Source organism: Akebia trifoliata, chromosome 8, assembly GCF_017979445.1.
Source record: "Akebia trifoliata isolate Shusen 1 chromosome 8, ASM1797944v1, whole genome shotgun sequence".
In the NCBI taxonomy this organism is placed as follows: domain Eukaryota; kingdom Viridiplantae; phylum Streptophyta; class Magnoliopsida; order Ranunculales; family Lardizabalaceae; genus Akebia; species Akebia trifoliata.
This window is the reverse complement of record NC_141382.1, coordinates 48,917,700-48,940,202: the sequence shown is the minus strand read 5'-3', so window position 1 is coordinate 48,940,202 and position 22,503 is coordinate 48,917,700. Positions and strand designations below refer to the sequence as shown.

Here is a 22,503-nt window from a genome sequence, read left to right as displayed (position 1 = left end):
GAACCAAAATCGAACCAAATTCCATTGAAACCAAACTGAACTAAAGTCGGTTTGATTCGGTTCGATTTTACAGTTTGCCCATATTCTATAAATTATATGTAGTATTTTTTAATGAAAAAACAAACATATAATAAACATAAAATTTCATACAATAATCACTAATCTATCCATAAAAAGTCATTAGTTTATCCATAAAAAATTACTAATCTATGTCCTAACTCATAAAATAATTCATAATAATTACTATATACATATATATTTATTTATTGCATAGGAGTTTGGTTATATACAAGCTTCATCCGAAAATTGAACCAAGTTGATCGGTTCTCCATTTTTGTAATCGAGAACCGAACCGCAACTTGTTCCAATCCGAACAAAACTACCACAAAGCTATCTGTTTGGTTCGATCCTCGATTTGAACCGGACTAAGTTGCATCATTATCGATATGAATTTTGTACAATATGAATCGAATTCGATCCAATTGAGATTTTACTCGAATTCAAAATCGATATGATCAACCACCTTTTCTTTATACGAAATTAATTTTTGAAGAAAAAAGGTAAGGTTCAAAAGAAGCCTATAGTTTGAGGGGTTAGAGAGTGAGATGTGATCAAGAATCAAAACCAAAATGAGAAATCCTAAAACCAAAAATGAACAGAAAAGCAACGACCCAACCCTTGAAGATCGTTCAAGATAGATTGATTTTTGCCATTAGAGGTTAGGTTCAGACCTCACACACACACACACACAGGGGCATGCATACATGGTGGAGTCTTGAAGCAAGTTGAAGGCAATTGATTTCAGGGAGACTCCTCAGATTGAGGATGATGGATTTTGGTGAGTTTTTATTTTATTTTATTTGTAACAAAGAGATATGAGGAGTGAGACGACAATGGTATACTTTTGAAAGGGTCTTTTTGTATATTAAAACATGATCAAATCGGTTTGGGATTAATCCAAACCCAATTCAAATTTTAATCAAATTTTAAAATTTCAATTTGAATTCGATCCAAAAATAAATAAATAAATAAATCTTGATCCAAATCAATATTTTCAGATCAGATTGGTTAAGACATTAGATAAAGGTCAAATCATTGCCAGCCCTAGGCGAACTCTGGTATGTATATCTCTTCATCTTCATCACGTGTATCTATATATTTCACCATCCAAAACTTAAGACACAAAATAATTTTGAGAAAGTTGAAAAATAAAAAATGAATATTTTATTGTTGAGTTCAATATTTTATCATCGAGTTAAACAATTTTATCATCGGGTTGTAGCAATAAAAAAAATTGGTGAACTTAACAATTAAAAAAAAAATTGAACTCAACAATAAAAAAATGTTGATCTCGATGATAAAAATGTTGAACTTGACAATAAAAAATGTTGAACTCAACATTGTAAATATGATTTAAATTTATTTCATTTATTTATTAATTTTTTTCATTTTTCCGACTTCGATGTTGGATATGTCTTTTATTAATTTTTTCATTTTTCATTTTTTTATTGCTACATACAACCCGATGATAAAATTGTTTAACTCGATGATAAAATATTGAGCTCGACAATAAAAGTGGTCAACACAATAAATGCGATTCATATTTTTTTTCCACTTTGATAATGTGTATACCTTATCTAAATACCCAAGGTACATAATTATAAATCACTGAAATAAATTGAAAAATAAATATAAATGTTCAGAACTAAGAATAGATCATTATTCATTTTCCATTCATAATATTAAAAAACGATCATAAATGATTGCAATCATTGTTGAAACACTTTAGAATGTGAAGAAGATGAGAAAAAAGGCAATTTGTATTCCCAAAAAAACTATAAAGAGATATGAGGTTGATGGACCATCTAAGAATAAAAAAAAATAGTTAGTAGAGTAGCGAACCTTGAACATGTATTCAATTTGCAATTCAAATATAATATTTCCACTTAAACATTTAAAATACATATATACAAGGGAATGCTAATGTCCAAGATTTCACAGGGATGTTAGCATTCTCTACCACATTCTTTTTCAAATAATACCATTATTCATTTTGTCTTTTAGTGAAAAATATAAGGGTATATGGTCTTTTACATGACATTGGAAATACTATGCCCATACCAAGACATTTTATCCTATAATATGATATTTTTTCTTATATTCCATGTATGTGTTATCTCATCATAAAAGCTTTCAAATTAAAGGTTATTTCCACAAGACATAAAGTTCTTGTAAGTCTAAAATCGTCACGATCGAGGATGAGGCTCAACACTAAGTATCTCATCTAAATGGTTGGCACGAGCAGTTTTCTACTAGATGAAGTGTTGCAATATCAAACCATTAAATTAGTTGGTTTCAAACATGCAAGTGAATGTATTATTTTTCATTTGGAATCACATCAATCTCATGGGATCAATTCTATATCTATCTTGGAACTGAATATTGAGGTTCAATCAAGAACCAATTCAATAAATACATAATTGACCTAAGCTCGATGAGTTTCTTATCAAATACCATATCAAAATTGAATCCAAATGATAAATCTAATATGGACCCAATCTAGTAGGTACCATATTCAATCCATCAAGCATTTGATGGTATACATGGTTAGTCCAACTCAAATAATTAATATCATGTAAATGGATTAGAAGAAATCAAAGTTTATATTATATGAGAAAAAATAACCTGACAAGCAAATAAATAAGTCTATATTATGCAATCTCAGTATTGTATATCTCAAGGATCGTGAAGGTAATTCCTAACTGTTAGATTTCGTATTTACACGATGGGGATCATGTGTTTTTTCATGAGTTATTTTTCACGAGTCTTCAAAATATGCCATGTTGATCCACACAATACCTCAACCCTCTAAAATTGATGGTTTAGATTAGTTTTTTTTTTTTTTTTTGTGTTGTGTTTGTGTCAAATCTAATACTTTGAAAATGGATGGATGTTGAACTCCCAAATTTAAATTGAAATCCAATGGAGAAACACAAGTCTTTTTTAGGTTAAGGGGATAAAAGAAGGGAACACAATAACTAAAAGTTGGAGGTAGTATTGATAAAAGAGGTGGGAGAAGAGGAAAGACAATAGAATTTGATGGGTATTATTGAAAAAGGGGAGAATATGAGAGGGTATTATTAGAAAGGAGGGTAGAAGAAGAAAGGCAATATAGTTGGTTGTATTTTTGGAGAAGGGGTTAAAAATAGTTGGCATGATACATTCTTTATGGGGGATGGTGGTAAAAATTGAGACAGGGGGTCAACCGTCGTGTTTTATTTTATTGTATTTTTAGTTCTTAGAATTTTATGCTTTGTAACCATGTGGCACTTGATTGTGTTTTTGAATTTCAAGTGAACATGTCATCCATGTGGATAGGTAGTCATTCGATCTATGTATTATTGAAAATGTGAGAGAAGAGGGAAGCCAATACATAAAGATGAAGGGTATTTTTGGGAAGAGAAGGCAAAAGAGGGATAAAACAAAAAAAAAAAATTGGAAATTCCCGATGAGATTAAATCCCTACAATATTTGTCTTGGGGAGAGGGGGATACCCGTTATGTTTTATTATAGATGTATAGATCTTCATTGTCATATTTTCTATGCTTTTAAAAGTAATAAGATAAGTTGTCTCCACCTAGTTGTAAAAGAAAGGATGCTCAATCTCATATCCAACAATTCTTCTGATGGTTCATACACGAACACTGTGATCAATAAAAGACATTGATTACTTGAATGCTTGCCTCGTATAAGATCAACATTTTCAACATGGACATGCTTTCGATAGTAGGTGTCTAACTTATTTGAGAAGAAAACAAAAGCTGAAGTAGATATCGTAGTATTGTTCACCCTATGCTTGCACCATTGGATGTATTTATTGTTTTGCTCGATGTGAATCCCAATAACAACTATAAGCTGTCGTACCATAGTAACCAAGTGCAGATCCACAACTAATTGATGGTTCATTCGGATGAGTTCATGAAAATTTCATAAATAATTGAGGGGAAAAAACCTAGGGATTATGCAAATGATGTTTTTGGGTTTCTTTTATAAAAAAAACATCATCTTCAACCTCCATAAAAATATTATACCATTCTTGACTTTTGATTGTAAATAAAAATAAAGTATTGAGGATGAAGGGGAAAGGTATTACTATATTTAATGATTAATCGATAAATTATTAATTAATTCGTCAATTCACTTATTTAATCATCTGATCCCTTATTCAAAGAATGGTAGCAATTTTTCGAAAATATCAATAAAATTACATGACTATATGTATTCATACCCCAACGATAGCCTGCAAACAATCCCCTTAAAGAGTGTGGGTTCTCTACTATTGAAATTGAGTGACATTAAGTCATTAACTAACTACTGACCTATTTTTTAGGTAGAACACTAATTAATACCATTGACCATGGATGTTTAGCCTCTTTTGGTGGACCTACACAAAAAATCTTCTTTAGTAATTACATACGTGGATTCTTTTGATGTGCCAATCACTCTTCCCTTACCATTCCTTCGAATGGTGATGCTTGAACTCTTGAGCTTGATGTAGTTTCTATGAACAAAAATGCTAAAATGATCAAGTCACTTGAGATTTTAAAAGAGTTTTGATTTGAAAAAGTACAAATCGTTTGTCTTTATAATATTACTTATTTATAGAACTTGAATCTCTAGTTGTAGCGCATGCGGTTTTTGTTGTACCAATCATCGAATGTAAGTTTATTTTCAACTCACAAAATGTTAGATCGCATACATCTTTGTTCAATGTGCAAATTCAATCGATCGACAACTATCCTGTCAGCTTACAACGTATATGTGCGATGAGTTGAATTATGTAGGTTTTATCAAGTATTATACTTATTCTCTAATTGTTTACAGGTGATTCTCCCTAGGGCTGACGACAAATCGGTTCAGAATAGTATCAGTACCAGTCTAATACTAATCTTAAAATTTTTAAACATTTACCCAATCCGGTAGGGTCAATGAATATGCAAACCGATTCCGATCAATTTCATTTCATCCTTGATCTAAAATCTATCTGAGCACATGTCTTATTTTCAAATTATCAATGTTCAAAAAATTTAAAAATATAAAATCATATAATTTTTTTAGCAAAATCCACTTTCCAGTTATAAATATAGAGTGAAACCAAAAGGACTAAAACTAGTTATCTATATGTATTCATGTAAAATTAAGAATAATAATAAAATATTAAAATATGTTCGGATCAAATTTTTTCGAAACGGATTGGTGTACATTTGAATCTGATCCAAAAATCTGATTTTTCATATTTTTTCAGATCAGATCGGATTGGTTCGGACAATGGGTATATTTCGGATCACTACCATCCCTAGTTCTTCCTCCTTATGTTAGTCCACACAATTCGGATTTTAGACAATCTTCCTTGTTACCTACAATATCCATTGGATCCCAACTTGAATGGGCTTGAATCATATATACTGGCCCATTCACACAACCCAAAATAAAAAAAAATCTCAATCCCACAACTTGGTAGTTGATAGTGATTACTAGCTGATTTTAGATTAGAATTATTAGGGCCTAAAGCAAAAGGCTAGACTCGAAAACAGCATACTAAGGGGCAAAAAAGTAGAGATGGAAATTTCTGGATGATGGAACCATTTTCTTTTCAAAAGCCAACCCTAACCCAAAGTTTCCGAACGACCGCACGTTCGCCAACCAATGTAGACCATCTTCTCAAAATCTAGACCGTTGGATTCCAATTGTCCAGGCACTGGGATGACGGTCTGCTGGGTTGACAATATGATTATAGGTAGTCTTCCTGAAGACTTAAGGGGCATACGTTATATAATGGCGCACCCTCAGGCCACATAAAAACAATCAGTCCAAACTCCAAACTCGAAAGGGCAAGCGGAGAAACAGAGAGCGAAACAAAGAAGAGAGAGAGAACAAAATTTATGGGTTTTAATCTGTTAATTTCTCCTGAAATCATCCATGAAAATCCCGAAAACAAATCTCGATCACAGTTGGAGGTGTAGATGCATGTCTCTGGCTTTTCTCTTGATCCCTATTGGTTCCTTCGACTCATCTTCTCTGCTTTCCTAATCTTTCTCGGAATACTTCACCTGGTGAAGAGCACAGCGTCCAAGTATTTCATCGTCGACACCAATTTCGACGAAGGAGGAAGCACAACCACTGAAAGTCGCCGGAGAAGTCAAGAACAGATGATCGCCGTCGCCGGCGGTGGCGATGGCTGTGCCGTTTGCGGCGGTTCGGCGAATAAGAAATGTTCCGGATGCAAGGCCGTTCGTTATTGGTTTGTCCACAATTTCCATATTTTCTTGTTATTTGTTTATTTAATTCTACTAATTTTCATCAAGATTGGTTATTTTTTGGTTGAATTGTTATGTTCTGTTTCATTTTTCACAAACACATTGGGATCTGATTGTTTGTAGATAGAATTTTATAGAATTGCGTGGAGATTTCACGTGTCATCGAAATTGGCTAAATTTTGTGGAAAATAACACAAGATACAATCTTTATATTGTTTTAATTTCTTTCCGTTGGTTTGAACCACACGTACTCTTGAAAAATTGCTTCTTTTGTTAATTTCAACCCCAAAAATGAATGGCAAAAGGAATACGTGATCTCTCACATTTGAAGTCCTGACTAGGCAAGAAGATAAAGTCTAATAAGCTTTTAGCTTTGTTTGGCATGACCCTTTTGGTTCCAAATAGCCAAAAAGGGTTTTTTCAATTTCTTAAAATGAATAAGCAAATGTTCTACGGAATCTTTATTTCTTTTTATACATCAGAGGCTTGTTTGCATACGCTTCTTCCTATAAATCAATTGTCCTTTGAGTCATCAAACCATTTCCTTGGATATTAATTATAGACCAAACTAAGTTAGCCTGAAAGGGAGATTCCACATATACGAACAATGTTGTCAGAACCAAATTGTATCCTAAAATTGGAAGGAGTGGGATCTATGTCAAATTAGACATCAAATCACTGGATCACAAAATTCATAAAGATTTTTCATTACCAGTTGAAAATAGATGATGTAACACTTAAAGAAAAATATGTCCCGGGGCTTCTAGTACGTTTTGATGCAATTTCGGGCTTGGCAATCAATGTTCATAAGAGAATAATATTCATCTTAGGACCATCGTCCAAAATTTCTCTACTTGCAGTTAGTTTAGGGTGCCTAGAGGAATCTTTTCCATCATCTTACTCTGGTTTACATCTAGGTGACACATTCAGAATCAAGGACATTTGGGACATTTTCATTGATTGCATTAGAAGAAGAACTTGGAATCTCAATATCTTTCAAAGGAAGGATTATCGACTCTAATCCAAAGTAACCTATCAAGGATTCAAATCTACTTTCTATCATTGTTTTCCGTCCCTACATGTGTGGAAAAATAGATAGAGAGGATGATTCACGATTTTCTGTGGAATGATAGGGTAGGGAACATAAAGTTTCACCTTTGTAAAGTGCAACCAAATCTATCTTTCCAAGAAAAATCGGGGTGGAGAGATAGAGTTTATGGAAGGAGTTCAGCAAGGCAAAGTATGGGGTTTATCATTTTGGATGAGCTAGCAGTATCGTGAAAATCCCTTATGGGTGTGAGCTTTGGAAATGAATCTACAAGAAGTTATAGTTTTATATAAGGATCCTACTTAGAATAGGTGAAGGGACAATGTTAGATTCCGACTAGATTGTTGGTGGGGAGTTTCGCCCCCTTAAAACTCAATATGCAAGTGATGGCCTAAGAGAGCTAGAGAAAGAGCTGGAAGAACATGAATGGAGAGAGAAAAAGCAAATATGAACGTACTTTCAATAACGAAAAACTTGGCTCTGGAATGAGTTGAATGGAGGAACGATATTCATTTAGCCGACCTCAAATCTCTAGGTAAGGCTGTGTAAGGTAAGTGAGGAGCTGGTTAATGATCTCTCATTCATTGAGTGTGAAACCTCCTAAAGGGCGTGGGAAGATTTCTTTGTCTTTCTTGTCATCATATGGAAACCTAGGCTAAAACTGTTCATTAAGTTAAGATGTGCTCTCCTCTAATGATCTTTATCTTTTAAGGATGCTTCTTTTTGCGATTTGTTGGAAGAGCGTGATAGCTACATCTTTGAAGGAACAAAAGGAAACAATCCATTCTATCATCCTTAAGGTGTAATCCCTTCTTTATGTGCGATCAACTATTAATTGGGATTTGAAAGGCTTTTGATTCAAAGACATATTGGAGGACATAGTCCTCCAAGTGCAATATTTTTTACTTTCTAGACCTAGTTTTTTGCTGGGGTCCTGTATGCCATTTTTATTTTCTTAATAATATTTGTTTTACCATTTTAGAAGTGTTGAGTTTGTGCGTTTAGAGCATAAATGGTACTTTCTTGGTTATCCTTTTATTATACCTTAGCAAGCTCAGAATTTCCAACCTCGTTAACAAAATCTTAATTGTGGATAACTTGATTAGTCACAAATGTTTTATCATTGATTTTTGGTCAACATTATCAAAATTCAAGGTGAGAGAAGAGGCTAGTGAAATCCTCTACTTCCCAATCATTGAATTTCTTCAAAATTTTGGTTACCTATCCACCCTCCTCTTCTCCCCTGCATTCCCCTTCACCAACACAGCACGATCAAGTATGTCTCTCCAATTTTCTATTCATTAGAGATTATGTAATTTCATTTTTCTCTAATTGCCCCTATTCTTCCCACAAGTATAATCCCCTTTTTGGAGGAGTAATTCTCTTATATTTCTCCTTCTCATACACATATTGAGTTTTGATTGCTTATAGATGGATTTAAGCGCCAATGAAATATCAGATGAGCATGGTTGAATTTAGTTGAAAATAACACAAGAGGCACACTTTGCAAGGACCAGATTTCATGCTTGTGATATGGGTTCACTATGGATTACTCCCTATTACCTCTTTTCAGGCTTAATATTGGCCCCCTTTGAGTTTGAATGTTTCCAGATTTAATATTCTCTCTTTTGTAAATGATCTGTTTCAGTTTCTCTACATTTTGTTTAAAAGGTCTCAAGTCCAAAGGTGTATTTTGTTGTTATTTTCCAGTTCTGAAATTTGCCAATCAAAGCATTGGAGAGCAGATCACAAGTTTAAGTGCAAGGACTTCAAAATTTTGGGCACTTCAAATTCAACAGGTGTCAGTAGCCGTGGGGGGGAAGCTTCTATAGGTGGGGGTAAATCTAGCACAGATCTTCAGCTGTCAAAAAAGGTGTGTGATTAGATCTTTTTAGCTTAGTGTAACTATAGTTCTTTTTTTCCTACAATCAGATGAGCACTTGTTGCTATAAATTTTCAGGTTCTTTTCCCGTATGATGAATTTGTAAAGCTTTTCAATTGGGACAAGCCAGGATTCCCACCTTGTGGCCTTTTAAATTGTGGAAACAGGTGCAATAACTGCACACATACTTTTATTTGTTTTTTGAATATGTTTTTCTTTTGATTTACTTTTCTTCCTTTGTTGTGCAGCTGCTTTGCCAATGTGGTTCTACAGTGTCTGTCTTGCACCCGACCACTTATTGCCTACTTGTTGGAGAAAGGCCACCGGGGAGAATGTAAAAAAACCAAAGCTGAACTGTCAATATTTTCCTCTTTTTCTTACATAGCAGCACTAGTTTCTCTCTCTCTCTTTCTCTAATTTCAGTTTACAAGTTGAAGAATCGCTGACCATCAATTTATAGTGTTAATTTTTAAACCACTTTTGATGGGGTTAGAAGTTTGGAATGGTCCGACTTTTGGTGAAGATGATCTCCTCACCATAGAGATCGTCCTCACAAGAATTCAGCCCATTTCGAAACTTCTAACACCATAAAAAATGGTTTACAAAAAAACTTTGGCTATCTTGTTGTCCCTTGAACTCAACCCATATATATATATGACCTTGAACTCAACCCATATATATATATATATATATATATATAAAACACACTCATTGATGGGTAAAGGGTTAGTTGTTAGCAAGTGAAGTTGGGTTCAAGGGGTTTTGAACCTAGGACGTGCGAACAACACTCCACGTCTCATTACAATATTAGCAAAGTTGTTATGTATAATTTTTATGTTGTTTTTCTTGTTCTTTAGGTAGACGAAATGACTGGTGCTTCTTTTGCGAACTTCAAATCCATGTTGAACGAGCAAGACAAAATTTGCAACCTTTTTCGCCAATGAACATTCTATCACGGTTACCTAATATTGGTGGTAATCTTGGATACGGGAAACAGGAGGATGCTCACGAGTTCATGAGGTTCCTTGTTTTTTGTTTTTTGCTTTGGATTCATGTGAATCTTAATTTTGTCGTGTGACGCTGTGTTTTCTGCAATCAAAATCCATAAAGGAATGTTCTAGTCTACCTTGAAGTCTTTGGTGTGGGTTCTAGTTAAATTTGATAATTACATTGTCGTTGTAGGTTTGCAATTGATACAATGCAGTCAGTATGCCTTGATGAATTTGGTGGAGAAAAAACCCTCCATCCTAGCTCTCAAGAGACATCTCTTATTCAATACATATTCGGTGGTCACCTCCAATCTCAGGTTGATCCTCTGTTGATTTACAATTTCGTTTGAATTTTGAATTTAGTATTTCTCTTTATATGACCTCAACACTTAAGTTTGATGCTGCTCTACATATTACACATGTAAATGAAATTAAGTTGTAGTTTCACATGGTAGAATGATACTTTATCTTAATGCCTGGGATGATTAAACGCAAGATACAGTAATCCATTAGAAATAATATAAAATTTTAAATTTTCAAGTTTATTCAATGACTTTTTGGCATAGATATGGTTTCTGGTGGTGGAGACCTTATAGAAATTATGTTGGTCAATTCAAACACACACACACACACACACACACACCCTGACTTTTCATAAATCAGTTCATTCCAACATTCCTAACTTACTGAAGAGTTAGATTGCATTTGAAAATTAGAGTCTAGTTGCACTCTTGTGAACCTTTCATATGTCTAGAAATGTTAGAAGGGACTAATTTTTAGTGATGATAATCACAATGCCTCAATGTGGCTGTATTGTACGACGTATTTACTATGTGCCCAACTGGACCTTGGGTGGGGTTTGGAAATCTCAGCATGTGCCCAATCCTTGGTATGAAATTTCCTGCCCAAGCCTGGGCCATGGTTTGGTGCAACTGTTGCTCTTTGGTTTGGATCTGTCTATTTTGCATCCCTTATCTACTATTTGTATCTGACACTAGGCAGACTCTAGTATGCTTTGGGTACAATTACTTGGGCTTGACAAATATGTCATTCCGTTGGATTCTTTTGGCGGTGTTCAAGGTACTAACTTACACAAAACATATTGGTTTCTCCTTTTATAGCATTGTTGTTCCCTAAACCAGGATAAATGTTTCCAACTTTGAGAAACCTTTTATATATTCAAGTAATGAATGCTTTGTAGAGGCTCATTTGTGAATAAGGCTGAAGCTCACTGGGCATAAACGGCCATTACATGCATTATTTTCCCTTTATCACTGTATCAAGAGCAAATTAGATGTAAAACTTATAACCAGATTGGTTCTCCTTAAGGCCCTACTGATGTCAGGAGTTGTTACTGAGTGAAAACTTTCAAATTCTGGAGTTGATGTTCGTGTCAGTGTGCTTGAGCACCAGTTTAGAAGTTCAGACTTCAGAATTATTTAGAAAAGCTACTTTTAGTGCTTACTAGTGAGCTGGATAATTGCCACTTACTGAAGGGTATCTGGAAAGAGACGCTTTTTGACAAAATTATCTTGGTATTCACAAATATCAGAAGTAAAAATTGATAATCATAAAAAAAAAAGTTCAAATTTGTTATGAGTATGTCTAGAGTTCTGGAAAATATATTATGGTTCTCTGCAGATACTCACTTGTGAATGTGCCTGTTGGAGACTAATCTTGTCTTTACCTTTTTGTTCTCCTTATTCTGGACATCCTCTTACCAATTCATTTTAATTCAGGTTAAATGTACAAAATGCAATAAGATCTCATATCGGTATGAAAATATGATGGATTTAACTGTTGAAATCCAAGGGGAAGCTGCATCGTTGGAGGATTGCCTTGACCTATTTACCGCTAAAGAGTGGCTCGACGGGGAAAATATGTATAAATGCGAAGGGTAAGGGTGTTCATTTGACTTAAAACATCTACTATAGCTTCTTTTGATCCTAATGCTTCTTCAAGTATTTTATTTGTGCACATCATTATTTGTAGAATTTGTTAAACTATACAACTCTATCTGCTTCTATACTTTATTTCCATTAAGGCACACAAATGGTGTTAACTGTGCGGATAATCTTTTATAATTCAAAGCTTACTCATGTTTCTGGCTCTACTATTGTTCCCAGTAGATGGGAAAATTTGGTCAATCTTGCATCGAATTGGTCAGTTCATTGCTGAACTTCAGGCCAACTGGAGTCGGCCTGAATCCTAATTTCCATTGCGTGCTAATGTTATAGATAAAGCTACCTATTGCAGGCATAATATTTTGTCAAGGAAAAAAAAAAGAGAGGTGATAAACCTTTCTCTCAACCCACAAGCATGCAAGTATGGAACACTCGGTACCTCCTTTTTCATTCACGTGTCTTGGCCAAACAACGCATGTAGCCAACACAATTTACCTGCTGGTCCCAATAACCACCAAGGTCTCTGATTTTTCTTTTCCATTCGTTCTTGACATTGACTTACAATAGATTGTTCAATAATATTTTCAAGATTGAAAAGATGCCGGATGAATGGATAAAAAAACATTGTAGTACCTGTATATAAGAATGAATGATACGTAGTTGTACCAAGTATTGCGGTATTAAACTTATGTCACACTATGAAATTATGGAAGAGTGATTGAACACAAAAGTTATGACAATACACTAATATATTGGAGAAACAATTTGGTTTTATGCCAGGTAGATCAACCATCAAGGCAATATTTCTACTTAGACAAATGATAGAGAAGTATAAAGAAAAGAGGAAGAATCTTCTATTTATTTTCATTGAACTAGAGAAAGGCAGAAAGCATATAACAAATACCTGGAAAGTAAAATTTCATGGGTATTGGGAAATATATGAGTCTTGAGTGGATGTATTGACATCATCCAGGACATTTATGTATGATAGTGTGGGAGAGAATGGTGAAGGCACACATAAATTCCCAATTATAGTTGTTTTGCATCATGGATTGGCTTTGAGTTTGTAGTTGTCTGCTCTAGTCTTAATGACTACTCATATTCAAGAGCAGATGCCTTGTTGTATGTTACTTTTAGATGATAGAGTATTAGTTGAGTAGAATAGAGAGGGAGTTAATGCAAAATTAGAATTATGGAGAGTAATATTGGAGGAGTTCAAGGAGCCAGATATATGGATTTTGAATTTATTACTGACATTCATGAGGATAAATGTCTAGTAAAAATGGGTGGTCGAGAAGTACCCTGAAATAGTCATGTTTGTTACCTCGTGTCTATTAGACATACAGATGAAAGCGATTGAGAAAGATGCTACACAAATGATGTATGCCAATCAAATTGAAAGGAAAATTATATAAGATGATAGTAAGACCAGATATGCTTTATGGAGCTGAATGTTGGGCAGTCAAGAAGCATCATGTCAATAGACGGAGTGCAATAGAGGTAAGGATGTTGGGATGGACGAGTGGAAAAAACAGGGAAGATAAAATCTGAAAATTAATGCATTTGGAAAAATGTAGGAGTAGGTCCAATAGCGTGATAAACTAAGAGAAACTCAATTGAGATGGTTTGGGCACGTTCAACAATGGCCAATTACAGCCTTGGTTAGAAGGAATATACAAATTCAGGTTTACACCAACAACCACCTTATCCCAAACTTGAAGTTTCTAAAAGAGTGAAAGGAAGGCCAAATGCCCATGGATTAGGATGGTGAAGGCGGAGATGAACTCCTTCAAATGTCTTAGACATAATTGGAGGAAGATTCATTTAGCTGACCCAAGTCTTTGGGATAAGGCTTCGATGATGGCTATACCTGTTTCTTGATTCTCATATTTTGATCTTTGATTTTTTTAAATATCATTTCTTCATAACATAGAAAAAAGGAAGCTTATCTCTCTCTCTCTCTCTCTCACTCTCATTGGCTATATATATATATATATAGATATATTCATTTTGTATTCTTGAATTTTCCTAATATGTTTCAAATTAATCCTACTGGTTAAAAAGTGTCTTTAATTTTTCAATTTACTGTCCTACATGTCCCATAAGTTATGCATTACCCTTTCGTACTCTGGTTCTGCATTTGTGAACGGTAACCTGCGTTATTTCCATGTGTTCATGCAAACGTCCTCTGTTTTACCATTTGCTTAATGGTACTTAGTCTCTCTCTCTCTCTCTCATTTGCTCAAAGTCAATCCACAATGCCAGATAGTTTGAGACAAAAGAGCCAAGTTCACCTTTTATAGATCAATGGATTATGCGGCAATGATCGAGTCAAAACAAGTTAGGGAGATTAATTTTATACCATACCGACCAGAAGGCATTGAATCCTAGGCACAAACAAGTTTGGATTTTGACACTTCACAGACTCTAGGGCCTCACTTCTGATTTTTTTTTTTTCTATTCCTTATAGCAAAATATTCGGCAGCATTTATCATTGATCATGACTACCCTTTGTTAGATTGATATTTTTTTCCCTTATAACAAACATCAAATATCTGTATTCTCTTGTCTAGACTCTAAAGTATATGATGCATACTGTTACATAAAAATAATGTCTTTATTCTAAATTATTTAAAATACAATGGGATCCCCACAATCATATTCTTTAGTGTTGTCGAACCTAATTGTGTGTACCTATGTTAGACGGTGGCACCTGTATGCTAAAATATTCGGAGACATACTTCTTGGGTCATGGAGCTTTCACCTTGAATCAATTTTTATTCCGATTGCTTTTGTTTACTATGATATATGTGCGGCACATGAATGTTTATCCATAACAAATGAAGTGATTTATACTTGCCACTTTACCTTAGATATCTGTGCTTTATTCTTGTTCAAGACATAGAGAATGTAGTATAAAAATGCTGCACATGTATGTACGTTGTCTGCAATCGAAGTGATTTATGCTTATCATATTTCCTCAGGTTTGTTTGCTTTATTCTTGTTTAAGACAGATATATTAAGTCTCCATGTTATTTCAACTCATAACTTCATATTTGATGCCAATTTCTACCATTTGCAGATGTAATGACTATGTTAAGGCATGCAAGCGTCTTACCATTCATCAGGCTCCAAATATCCTCACCGTCGCCCTTAAGAGATTTCAGGTTCCTAACTGGAATTATTTCTATACTTGTATATGTTTATAGAAATCTAGAATGTAGAATAAATTAACAGTCATTCTACCATCTTCGGCTGTCTGATGATGTCAAAACCAATTTCAAGATCTAGCCTCAAAAATCTTTGACCCCCAAAAAAGGTCTGGCTTAAAAAAATCGTCATTTTTCATTTATTTAGAAAAACATCATGAGTTCAGTCACTGACACCCTTAGATGTTGGGATTAGTTGATTTATTTGATAGATTTCCTTGTAAATTTTTACATGGTTTCTCTCCTACATATGGCATTGTTTCTGAAAACTTCTATAATATTGTCTTTTAATAATTGGTTGCAGAGTGGGAGATTTGGAAAACTGAACAAGAGAGTGACTTTCCCCGAGAATTTAGACCTGGGGCCATACATGAGTGATCCAGGAGATGGCACTGATTTGTATCAACTTTATTCTGTCGTTGTGCACGTGGACATGCTGAATGCATCATTTTTTGGCCATTATATTTGCTACACAAAGGATTTCTCTGGAAATTGGTACAGGATTGATGACTGTAAGGTAATGCGTACGTTCCTTATTTTATTTTATTTCATATATTTTGTTTAGCTGTTATATTTTTTGTGACTTGTTTTGCTGTCTGGGCCTCAGGTTGCCACGGTTGAATTGGAGGAGGTACTTTCGCAGGGAGCGTATATGCTCTTGTATAGCAGGTAGTCATTTTTACATGTTCCTAATCCATAAAACATAGATGATAGACCTAAGTTCTTTCACTCTAACTTTATCCATTTGGATTTCAATTGGATGGTTGCCTACATCCGAACAATTGATTTGCCTGGGTACAAATGACCTTCCGAGTCAGAGCTTAAATTTCAGTAGCTAAAAAGTTAAGGTTAACATTTGAGCAAAAATAATCCCTTTGCCGTGTGTTGGGGGTTTTTGAAGGTAGAGGAACAGAATAGTGTTTCAGGGTGAAGAAAAGGTCCCTCAAGAGGTGATTCTGGATGTTTTGTGTTTGTTGTTCTTTTGGAACAAGCTTTGCAAAGATTTCAAAGGAGCTTTTTTCGAGGATTTTTTCTTTAAATGGGTGGAGCTTTGCGGTGGATAGTTTGTATTTGGGCTTGTTGTTTTGTTGGTTTTGTTTGTTTCTTCTTTTGTATCTTTTGTTGGCCTCTTGCTTTTCAGCATTTTTAATAAATCTTTGTAGTTATAAATTTTTAAAAAAAAAATAGTACATAGATTGGATAGTTGGTGACTAGGTGTCAAGTTGGTTTTGGTGTAATGCTCAATCAGATGTTTATATAGGTCACATTTTCTGGATCAATCACTTGTTGACATATGTGGTTTATGGGGTAGGGTTACTGAAAAATTGATGGACCTTCTGTCCATCTCACGGTTCTCATGCATGGTTTCTACTGTCTACTCTTTTATATGATTCTCATTTAGCATATACTGGAGAGTCCCATTCTCTGCATTTCCGTATCGATCTATGAGAGTTCCAATAAATTTCTTTAGAATTTCCGTCTAAGCTTTTTTATATGATGTCCATCTATAGGGTACACCCTCTCATACACTATTTACATTTGGAGTGACGCATAATGTTATATTTCAAATGAGAAAGATCCTACTTTTTTCTATTGTTGGGCAGGACTCATGTGCGGCCATGTGTTAGGCCCCTGGAAACGTCAAGAGAAGAGGAGCAACAACCGGTGGAAGTGGTCGCTGAAGCACAACCATGTTCACGGCAACCAGTTGAGTCTATCACCATTGCTGGGCCAATCAATTCCTTTGTCACTCACAGAAGCATGCCTTCTGATATCAGTTCAGACACACAGGAATCTAGCCCTAAGAAGAAAGATCTAGTGGTTATGGATCTGGACGACCCCATCATGGTTAATTCGAAGTTCACAGGAGAAGATCTACTTGATGCGGATCTAGATAATCCGATCAAGGTTAATTCATGGTCGCGGGATCCTTTGCGTACGTATCTGGGTGATCCTATTGAGGTTGATTTGAGGTCAGCTAGAGAAGATCCACAAGATCTAGATTTTAATAATCCTGATTTTAGTTCCTCAAATTCAGAGGATCATGTCAGTAAGTTTTCTCAAGCAGCAGAAATTGCTGCTTCTCCAGAGATTGTCCGTGGAGGAATTCCAACTTGTGTTCCTTTGGAATGTGAGGTATCAGGCACTAGTTCTGATTTACAGTTCACTTTTGAGGATGTAAATGAAGCGAGGAGCAACTATGATAAAGAGTTTATGTCAATGGAATGTTCCGTGGATGGCTCTTTGGAAAGTTGTAGTGACCTTCATGAAATGGCTGAGACATCTTCCAGTCTTCCAGCAGCAGCCCAAAATACAGAATCCAAGACTTCAAAATCGGGTGGAGCTCGCACTTTCTCTCCTGAAGCGAAGTTGAAGCCACTGTTCTCTCCTGGTTTTCTGGACAGGGGCACGAGATGTAGATCTCTGAACAGCAATGGGAAAATGCAAGCTGGACATGGTGAAGCTAGTCTGTCGTGCAAGGTTAGCAGCAGCAGCCACAGCAATGGATTTATCAAACCTGGGTTTCCTGATCAAAATAGCAGCAAAGTCAATGGTCATAATGGGACTTTAGATTTTGATGGTGCATCAACATCTAATTTTATCGAAGAGCAATCTGAAAAGTGTCTAAATGGGGATGATGAGATGGCCAACATACAATTCGGTGGTGATTGTGGCAGTAAGAGTTCTCATGTAGCAGAAATTGCTTCTCCTGCAATGCTTATGCATATAGTAGGTTCCAATTTGGCTCCGGCGAGTGATGATTCCTCATTAATTGAAGCTCAAAATTTGGAACCTGAGTTATCGGGTACTAAATTTGACATGCGATGTGGTTTTGTGAAGGAAAATGGGGTGGGGAGCAGCTGTAGTACAGAGTTTACTTCATCGAATTCGAAAATGGATGGCACTTTGTCAAATCAGAATGATGATCATGAAATGACTGATACAGAAATTCAATCTTCAAGAGCAGCTGTAGAGAACTCTTGCTTGAGAGGAAAGTCAAATCCAAATCCCTTGTTGTGTTCTGGTTTCCCGGATAAGCACCTCATAGAGGAACCTCTGAATAGAAATGAAGAAGCCCAAGAACCTAGTGAGGTATGCAAAGCTAATGGAAACTGCAATGGATTCACCAAGTCTGGTTCTCTTCATCAGATCAATAGTGAGGTTAATGGTCACGTTGGAGTTAGAAATTCTAATAGTTTACTAACAACTCCTAGTTTCATCGAGAAACAATCCATAAACTGTCTAAATGAGGATGGGGTGGACAATCAAGGATTGAATAAAGTTGCTAATCCGTGGCACTTTTACAGTAATGGAGATGCTAAATCCGCTCTTTCTAAAGAGAACAAGATTTGTAACAATCTCGTGGGGAATGGAAAGTGTGTGTTTTCTCCTGGTTTCATCGACAAGCCGTTACGGAAGAAGTCTCTGAACAACGATGGGACAAGCCATGAAGTGAGTGAAAGTGTTTCTTCCCTGCATGATCGAACAAAACTTCCTAGGGTCGGCTGATGGAAGACTGGAAACCTCTTGTGAAAATGGCGTGGACTTCAGCTTTCATTTGCAGTTTGGACGTAATCTCTCCTGTGTTTCTAGTCATGTTGTTGAAGAAGCAGGATCCTAAACAAGACCATGATTTCCCACATGAACATATATGATGTGTTAGGGTAGCCGTGTCACTCTGCTTTTGTTGATGGAAGTGAGAGATTTACAAGATGTAGACGAGAGTTCAAATCCAAGTGTAGCTCAATTAAGGAGATATGGTTGCCATATATTCTTTCAGGGTCTGGAGAGCGGAGTACTAACAAATGGAGGAAGAAATGCTGACTGTTGACATTGGTGGTGATTTAAGGTAACATTATTTTCCACTTTTTATTTGATAATACATTTTTGTTTTTTTGCATGGGCATTGTGCCATTAGGAAATGGTAATGGGGTATTGATCTCTGGGTTTTCATTATTTGTAGAAATCTCAGATGCTCCTGTGCCATTGTTAAGCTACCTCAATATTCTTGAAGCCATGAAACCACTTTGCTGTGTGTTTTATTAACTTCCTATTTTTTCAGGCTCAGCTCTTATCTACTGATTTATATTATAGATTAAGAGTGGTTTATAAAGATCAATGTCATTGACTTTTTTTATATGGTCTGAGTTAGTCGTGTTCTTAATCCGATGGTGTCAAATCCACCTCTATTGTCATTATTATGAAGAAAGAGTGTTGGTTACAAGTGCAGTTTCTGTGCGTATTTGAAGTCAAATCTTGCAATATGGTGCTCTTGATCAAATAGAATCCGCTCCTAAAAATCAGCCCCCGATATGCAGTTAATTTTTAAGAGTATGCAATATGCATGATTGCAGAGAAAATGGTTTTTGGAAAATGAACTCGGGTGGTTCGATTAGGTTGGGTGTTTAGGTTCAAGAATAACAAAGATGAAATAGAAAAGGGTTGTGATTTTCTGACACCCCTCTGACACACTCCCATACGGCCGCTGATGTGACATGGGCTATAATCATAGATTTCCCCTGGGATACACAACTGTACATCCCTATAAACATATGCTATTGTGTATCCTGAGTAAAGAATCTGTGGTTCTAACACATACCACATCAGGGGGCTTGTGTCTGGGGGTGGGTCAGAAAATCATTATTCAATAGAAAATTAATTTATTCAGGGGGGAGGTAAAACGCCAAATGGGCAAATAGCCTTGGGTGGAAAATGGTCTTCTGTGGAAATTGTGCCATAATTTAGAAGAGTCGTACTGGAGTAATATTAAAATTTCATTGCGGTGGAACATTTCTGACATGGATGTGTGTCAGAATCATACATGCTCTCTGGAAGTCAATTTCTCCGATTTAAATTATCTGGTGGAAATTATTTTCCTACACATTTCCCATAATTAATCAGGTAAGGCCCTTTTTGGTGGTTTTTCGTCATGGTCACCAAGGAACAAGACCAACAATCGTAGGGTATGTGGACCTGAATAGTTTGTTTATTGCCAGTTCGCTGATTGCTTATGACTCTGGACTGTAATATTCTGAGACAACCCAAAACATTCCGAGATAATCCGAAAATAAAGTTTTTTTTGTTGGTAACATTAAAAAACTGAAATGTACTTTAGAGTGGGGTTTTCTAGATCAGAGTTATTCAGTTTTTGGTAGAAGTTACTGGCAGTGATTTTCACCTGTAGATCTCTTCTTGAGGTTATACCATTGATACGCCTTAGGATTCATATGTTTTGAATTTAGAGACCATCTGATAATCTTAGTGGACGAGGTAAATTGATCACTTTCAAGGATCAAGATAAAGTGGCTCAGTTTTGATCTTCCTGCATACCCTCTTACGTTGTCAACGTGGGCCTAGGTTGATATTAACTTAGCTCAAATCAATGTTTATTAAATTTTGGTTTTTAGGTCGAGTCTGATTAACCTTACAATGTAAGGGTCCATGGCCTCAATTTGTGACATCCAAAAACATAAAACACGATCAGATGCTTCAGGGCCCTTGTAGATGACAAAACTATATATATAAAGTTTGAAAGAAAAAAAAATGTTTTTCATCTTGAATTTTAATTTTAAATTTAGGAGTTAAGTGAAAGTTCAGTGGCCGATGAAGCTCAAAAGATTTTTTCTTGGCTGTATCTGAGTTTTTCCAACAAAATCTAAAAGACTGTGATGTTGAATTGCCAATGTAATAATCCATTCGAGCAAAACAACCCTTACGGAGGCTTAAAATCTCACTTAGTAAGGCTTAAAGAAAAAGTTTTTATTATTGGTTTGGAAAAAAAACGTGTGACGAGTGGCGAACCTTTCACATGACATGCATAGGGCCTAAAAAGCTTACGCGTGGTGATTTGAGAGTGACCACACCTAAGAGAAAAAGGTTGATCGAGCGAAAAGAGAAAAGAGATGCTCATTCACTTTTTTTTTCACTCAATTTTTCATAATTATGCATCGAGATACGTGTAAGGTTTTTTGTTTTTTTTTTGCATAGATGTTCAGGCTATTGCAGGCAAAGATAGATAGATGGATGCACATGATAGCAATAAAGGGGGTTGGTTGTTGTGGAAGTGGAACTCATAGAGAGGGGCCTGCGCCTGTCGTCCTGAGAATAAAGCCTTTGCAGACACTTCTCTTTTCACAATAATGAAGGTTCGTTACAAATGCATTTCCACTTTTATTTGAAAAAGCCTGAAATGCTGTCTCCTAACAAGGAATTCTTGAGTTTTTCTATGCTACACTCGTCCACAAAATATGGATCTTTGTTCAATAGGTGCCCATGTTTTATTGGCTTCCCATCAGTGGGCCTCCCCCACACGGTTTTCTCCTGTCTAGTTTAAAAAGAATCCCAACTTAGATCTAATCACCTACATCATCATCATACAAATATGAAAAACAACAAAATTTTACCCTTCCCTAATGGACATAAATAAATCTAATTAGTGATTTAGAGTCGTTGCATTTGAGGAATTTTGCTATGGAGTTAAGTAATTTTTCTTAATGAAAATGCTCCAATATAATCATTTGGAATCACCAATCAAGTAGGTTTTTGAAGTGTAATAGATAGAGTATCTATCCAATGATATTATCAATGATCAGGTGCATTTCAGGGCAATCGAAAGCTCGAAAGAAGAAAGATGATGACTTAACCTAATCTTTCTTTCTCCGATCGACTTCGAGAAACCTTACTATTAACTTCCACTTCCTAGTGTTCCATTCATGTTGATTGCATTGTATTGAAGTACTTAAAAAAGGTATGATATAGGATTCATGTTGTCAACCCCAATATTTGAATTAATTAAGATGGAGATCATTTCTCAAAGTAATCCATTTTTACCATTTTTATGGTTTGCAATTACGAAAATTAAAAAAGTGATGTAGACATATCTTTCAACTTTTTCATAGGATTTTGGAGAATTAAATGATGATGAGATTTCGGATAGAAAAATCAAGGATTTTTTTATAAGAAGTTAAGATTGGTCAAAAGCGAACAATAAAAATAAAGTTGAATAAGTAAAAAAATAATTTATCATTGAGGTTGAAGAGCTTGAAGACATATGGATTTTTGAAAGAAACAACAAAAGTTTTTTGTATGAAGATCAAAGACGAGGGCATTTAGGTCGAGGAATATGTTATTCATTTGAAAACACTGCATCTTAG

General features: G+C 35.3%; 1 protein-coding gene across 2 annotated transcripts; it reads left to right on the top strand.

The window, feature by feature from the left end:
* Positions 1 to 5,632: 5,632 nt before the first annotated feature.
* On the top strand, positions 5,633 to 19,514 carry LOC147397441 (uncharacterized). 2 transcript variants are annotated; one of them, XR_015180239.1, is made up of 12 exons: positions 5,633 to 6,301; positions 9,076 to 9,238; positions 9,326 to 9,414; positions 9,496 to 9,581; positions 10,105 to 10,267; positions 10,430 to 10,553; positions 11,976 to 12,133; positions 15,223 to 15,307; positions 15,654 to 15,866; positions 15,957 to 16,018; positions 16,954 to 19,199; positions 19,314 to 19,514. XR_015180239.1 is itself a non-coding variant. In XM_086449126.1 (11 exons), the coding sequence occupies exons 1-11, from the start codon at positions 6,024 to 6,026 to the stop codon at positions 18,857 to 18,859; spliced, it is 3,327 nt and encodes a 1,108-aa protein (XP_086305252.1). In that variant the 5' UTR covers positions 5,633 to 6,023; the 3' UTR covers positions 18,860 to 19,514. The 2 variants fall into 2 exon arrangements, 1 of the variants encoding a protein (XP_086305252.1); XM_086449126.1 differs by having other exon boundaries at positions 16,954 to 19,514.
* Positions 19,515 to 22,503: the final 2,989 nt, after the last annotated feature.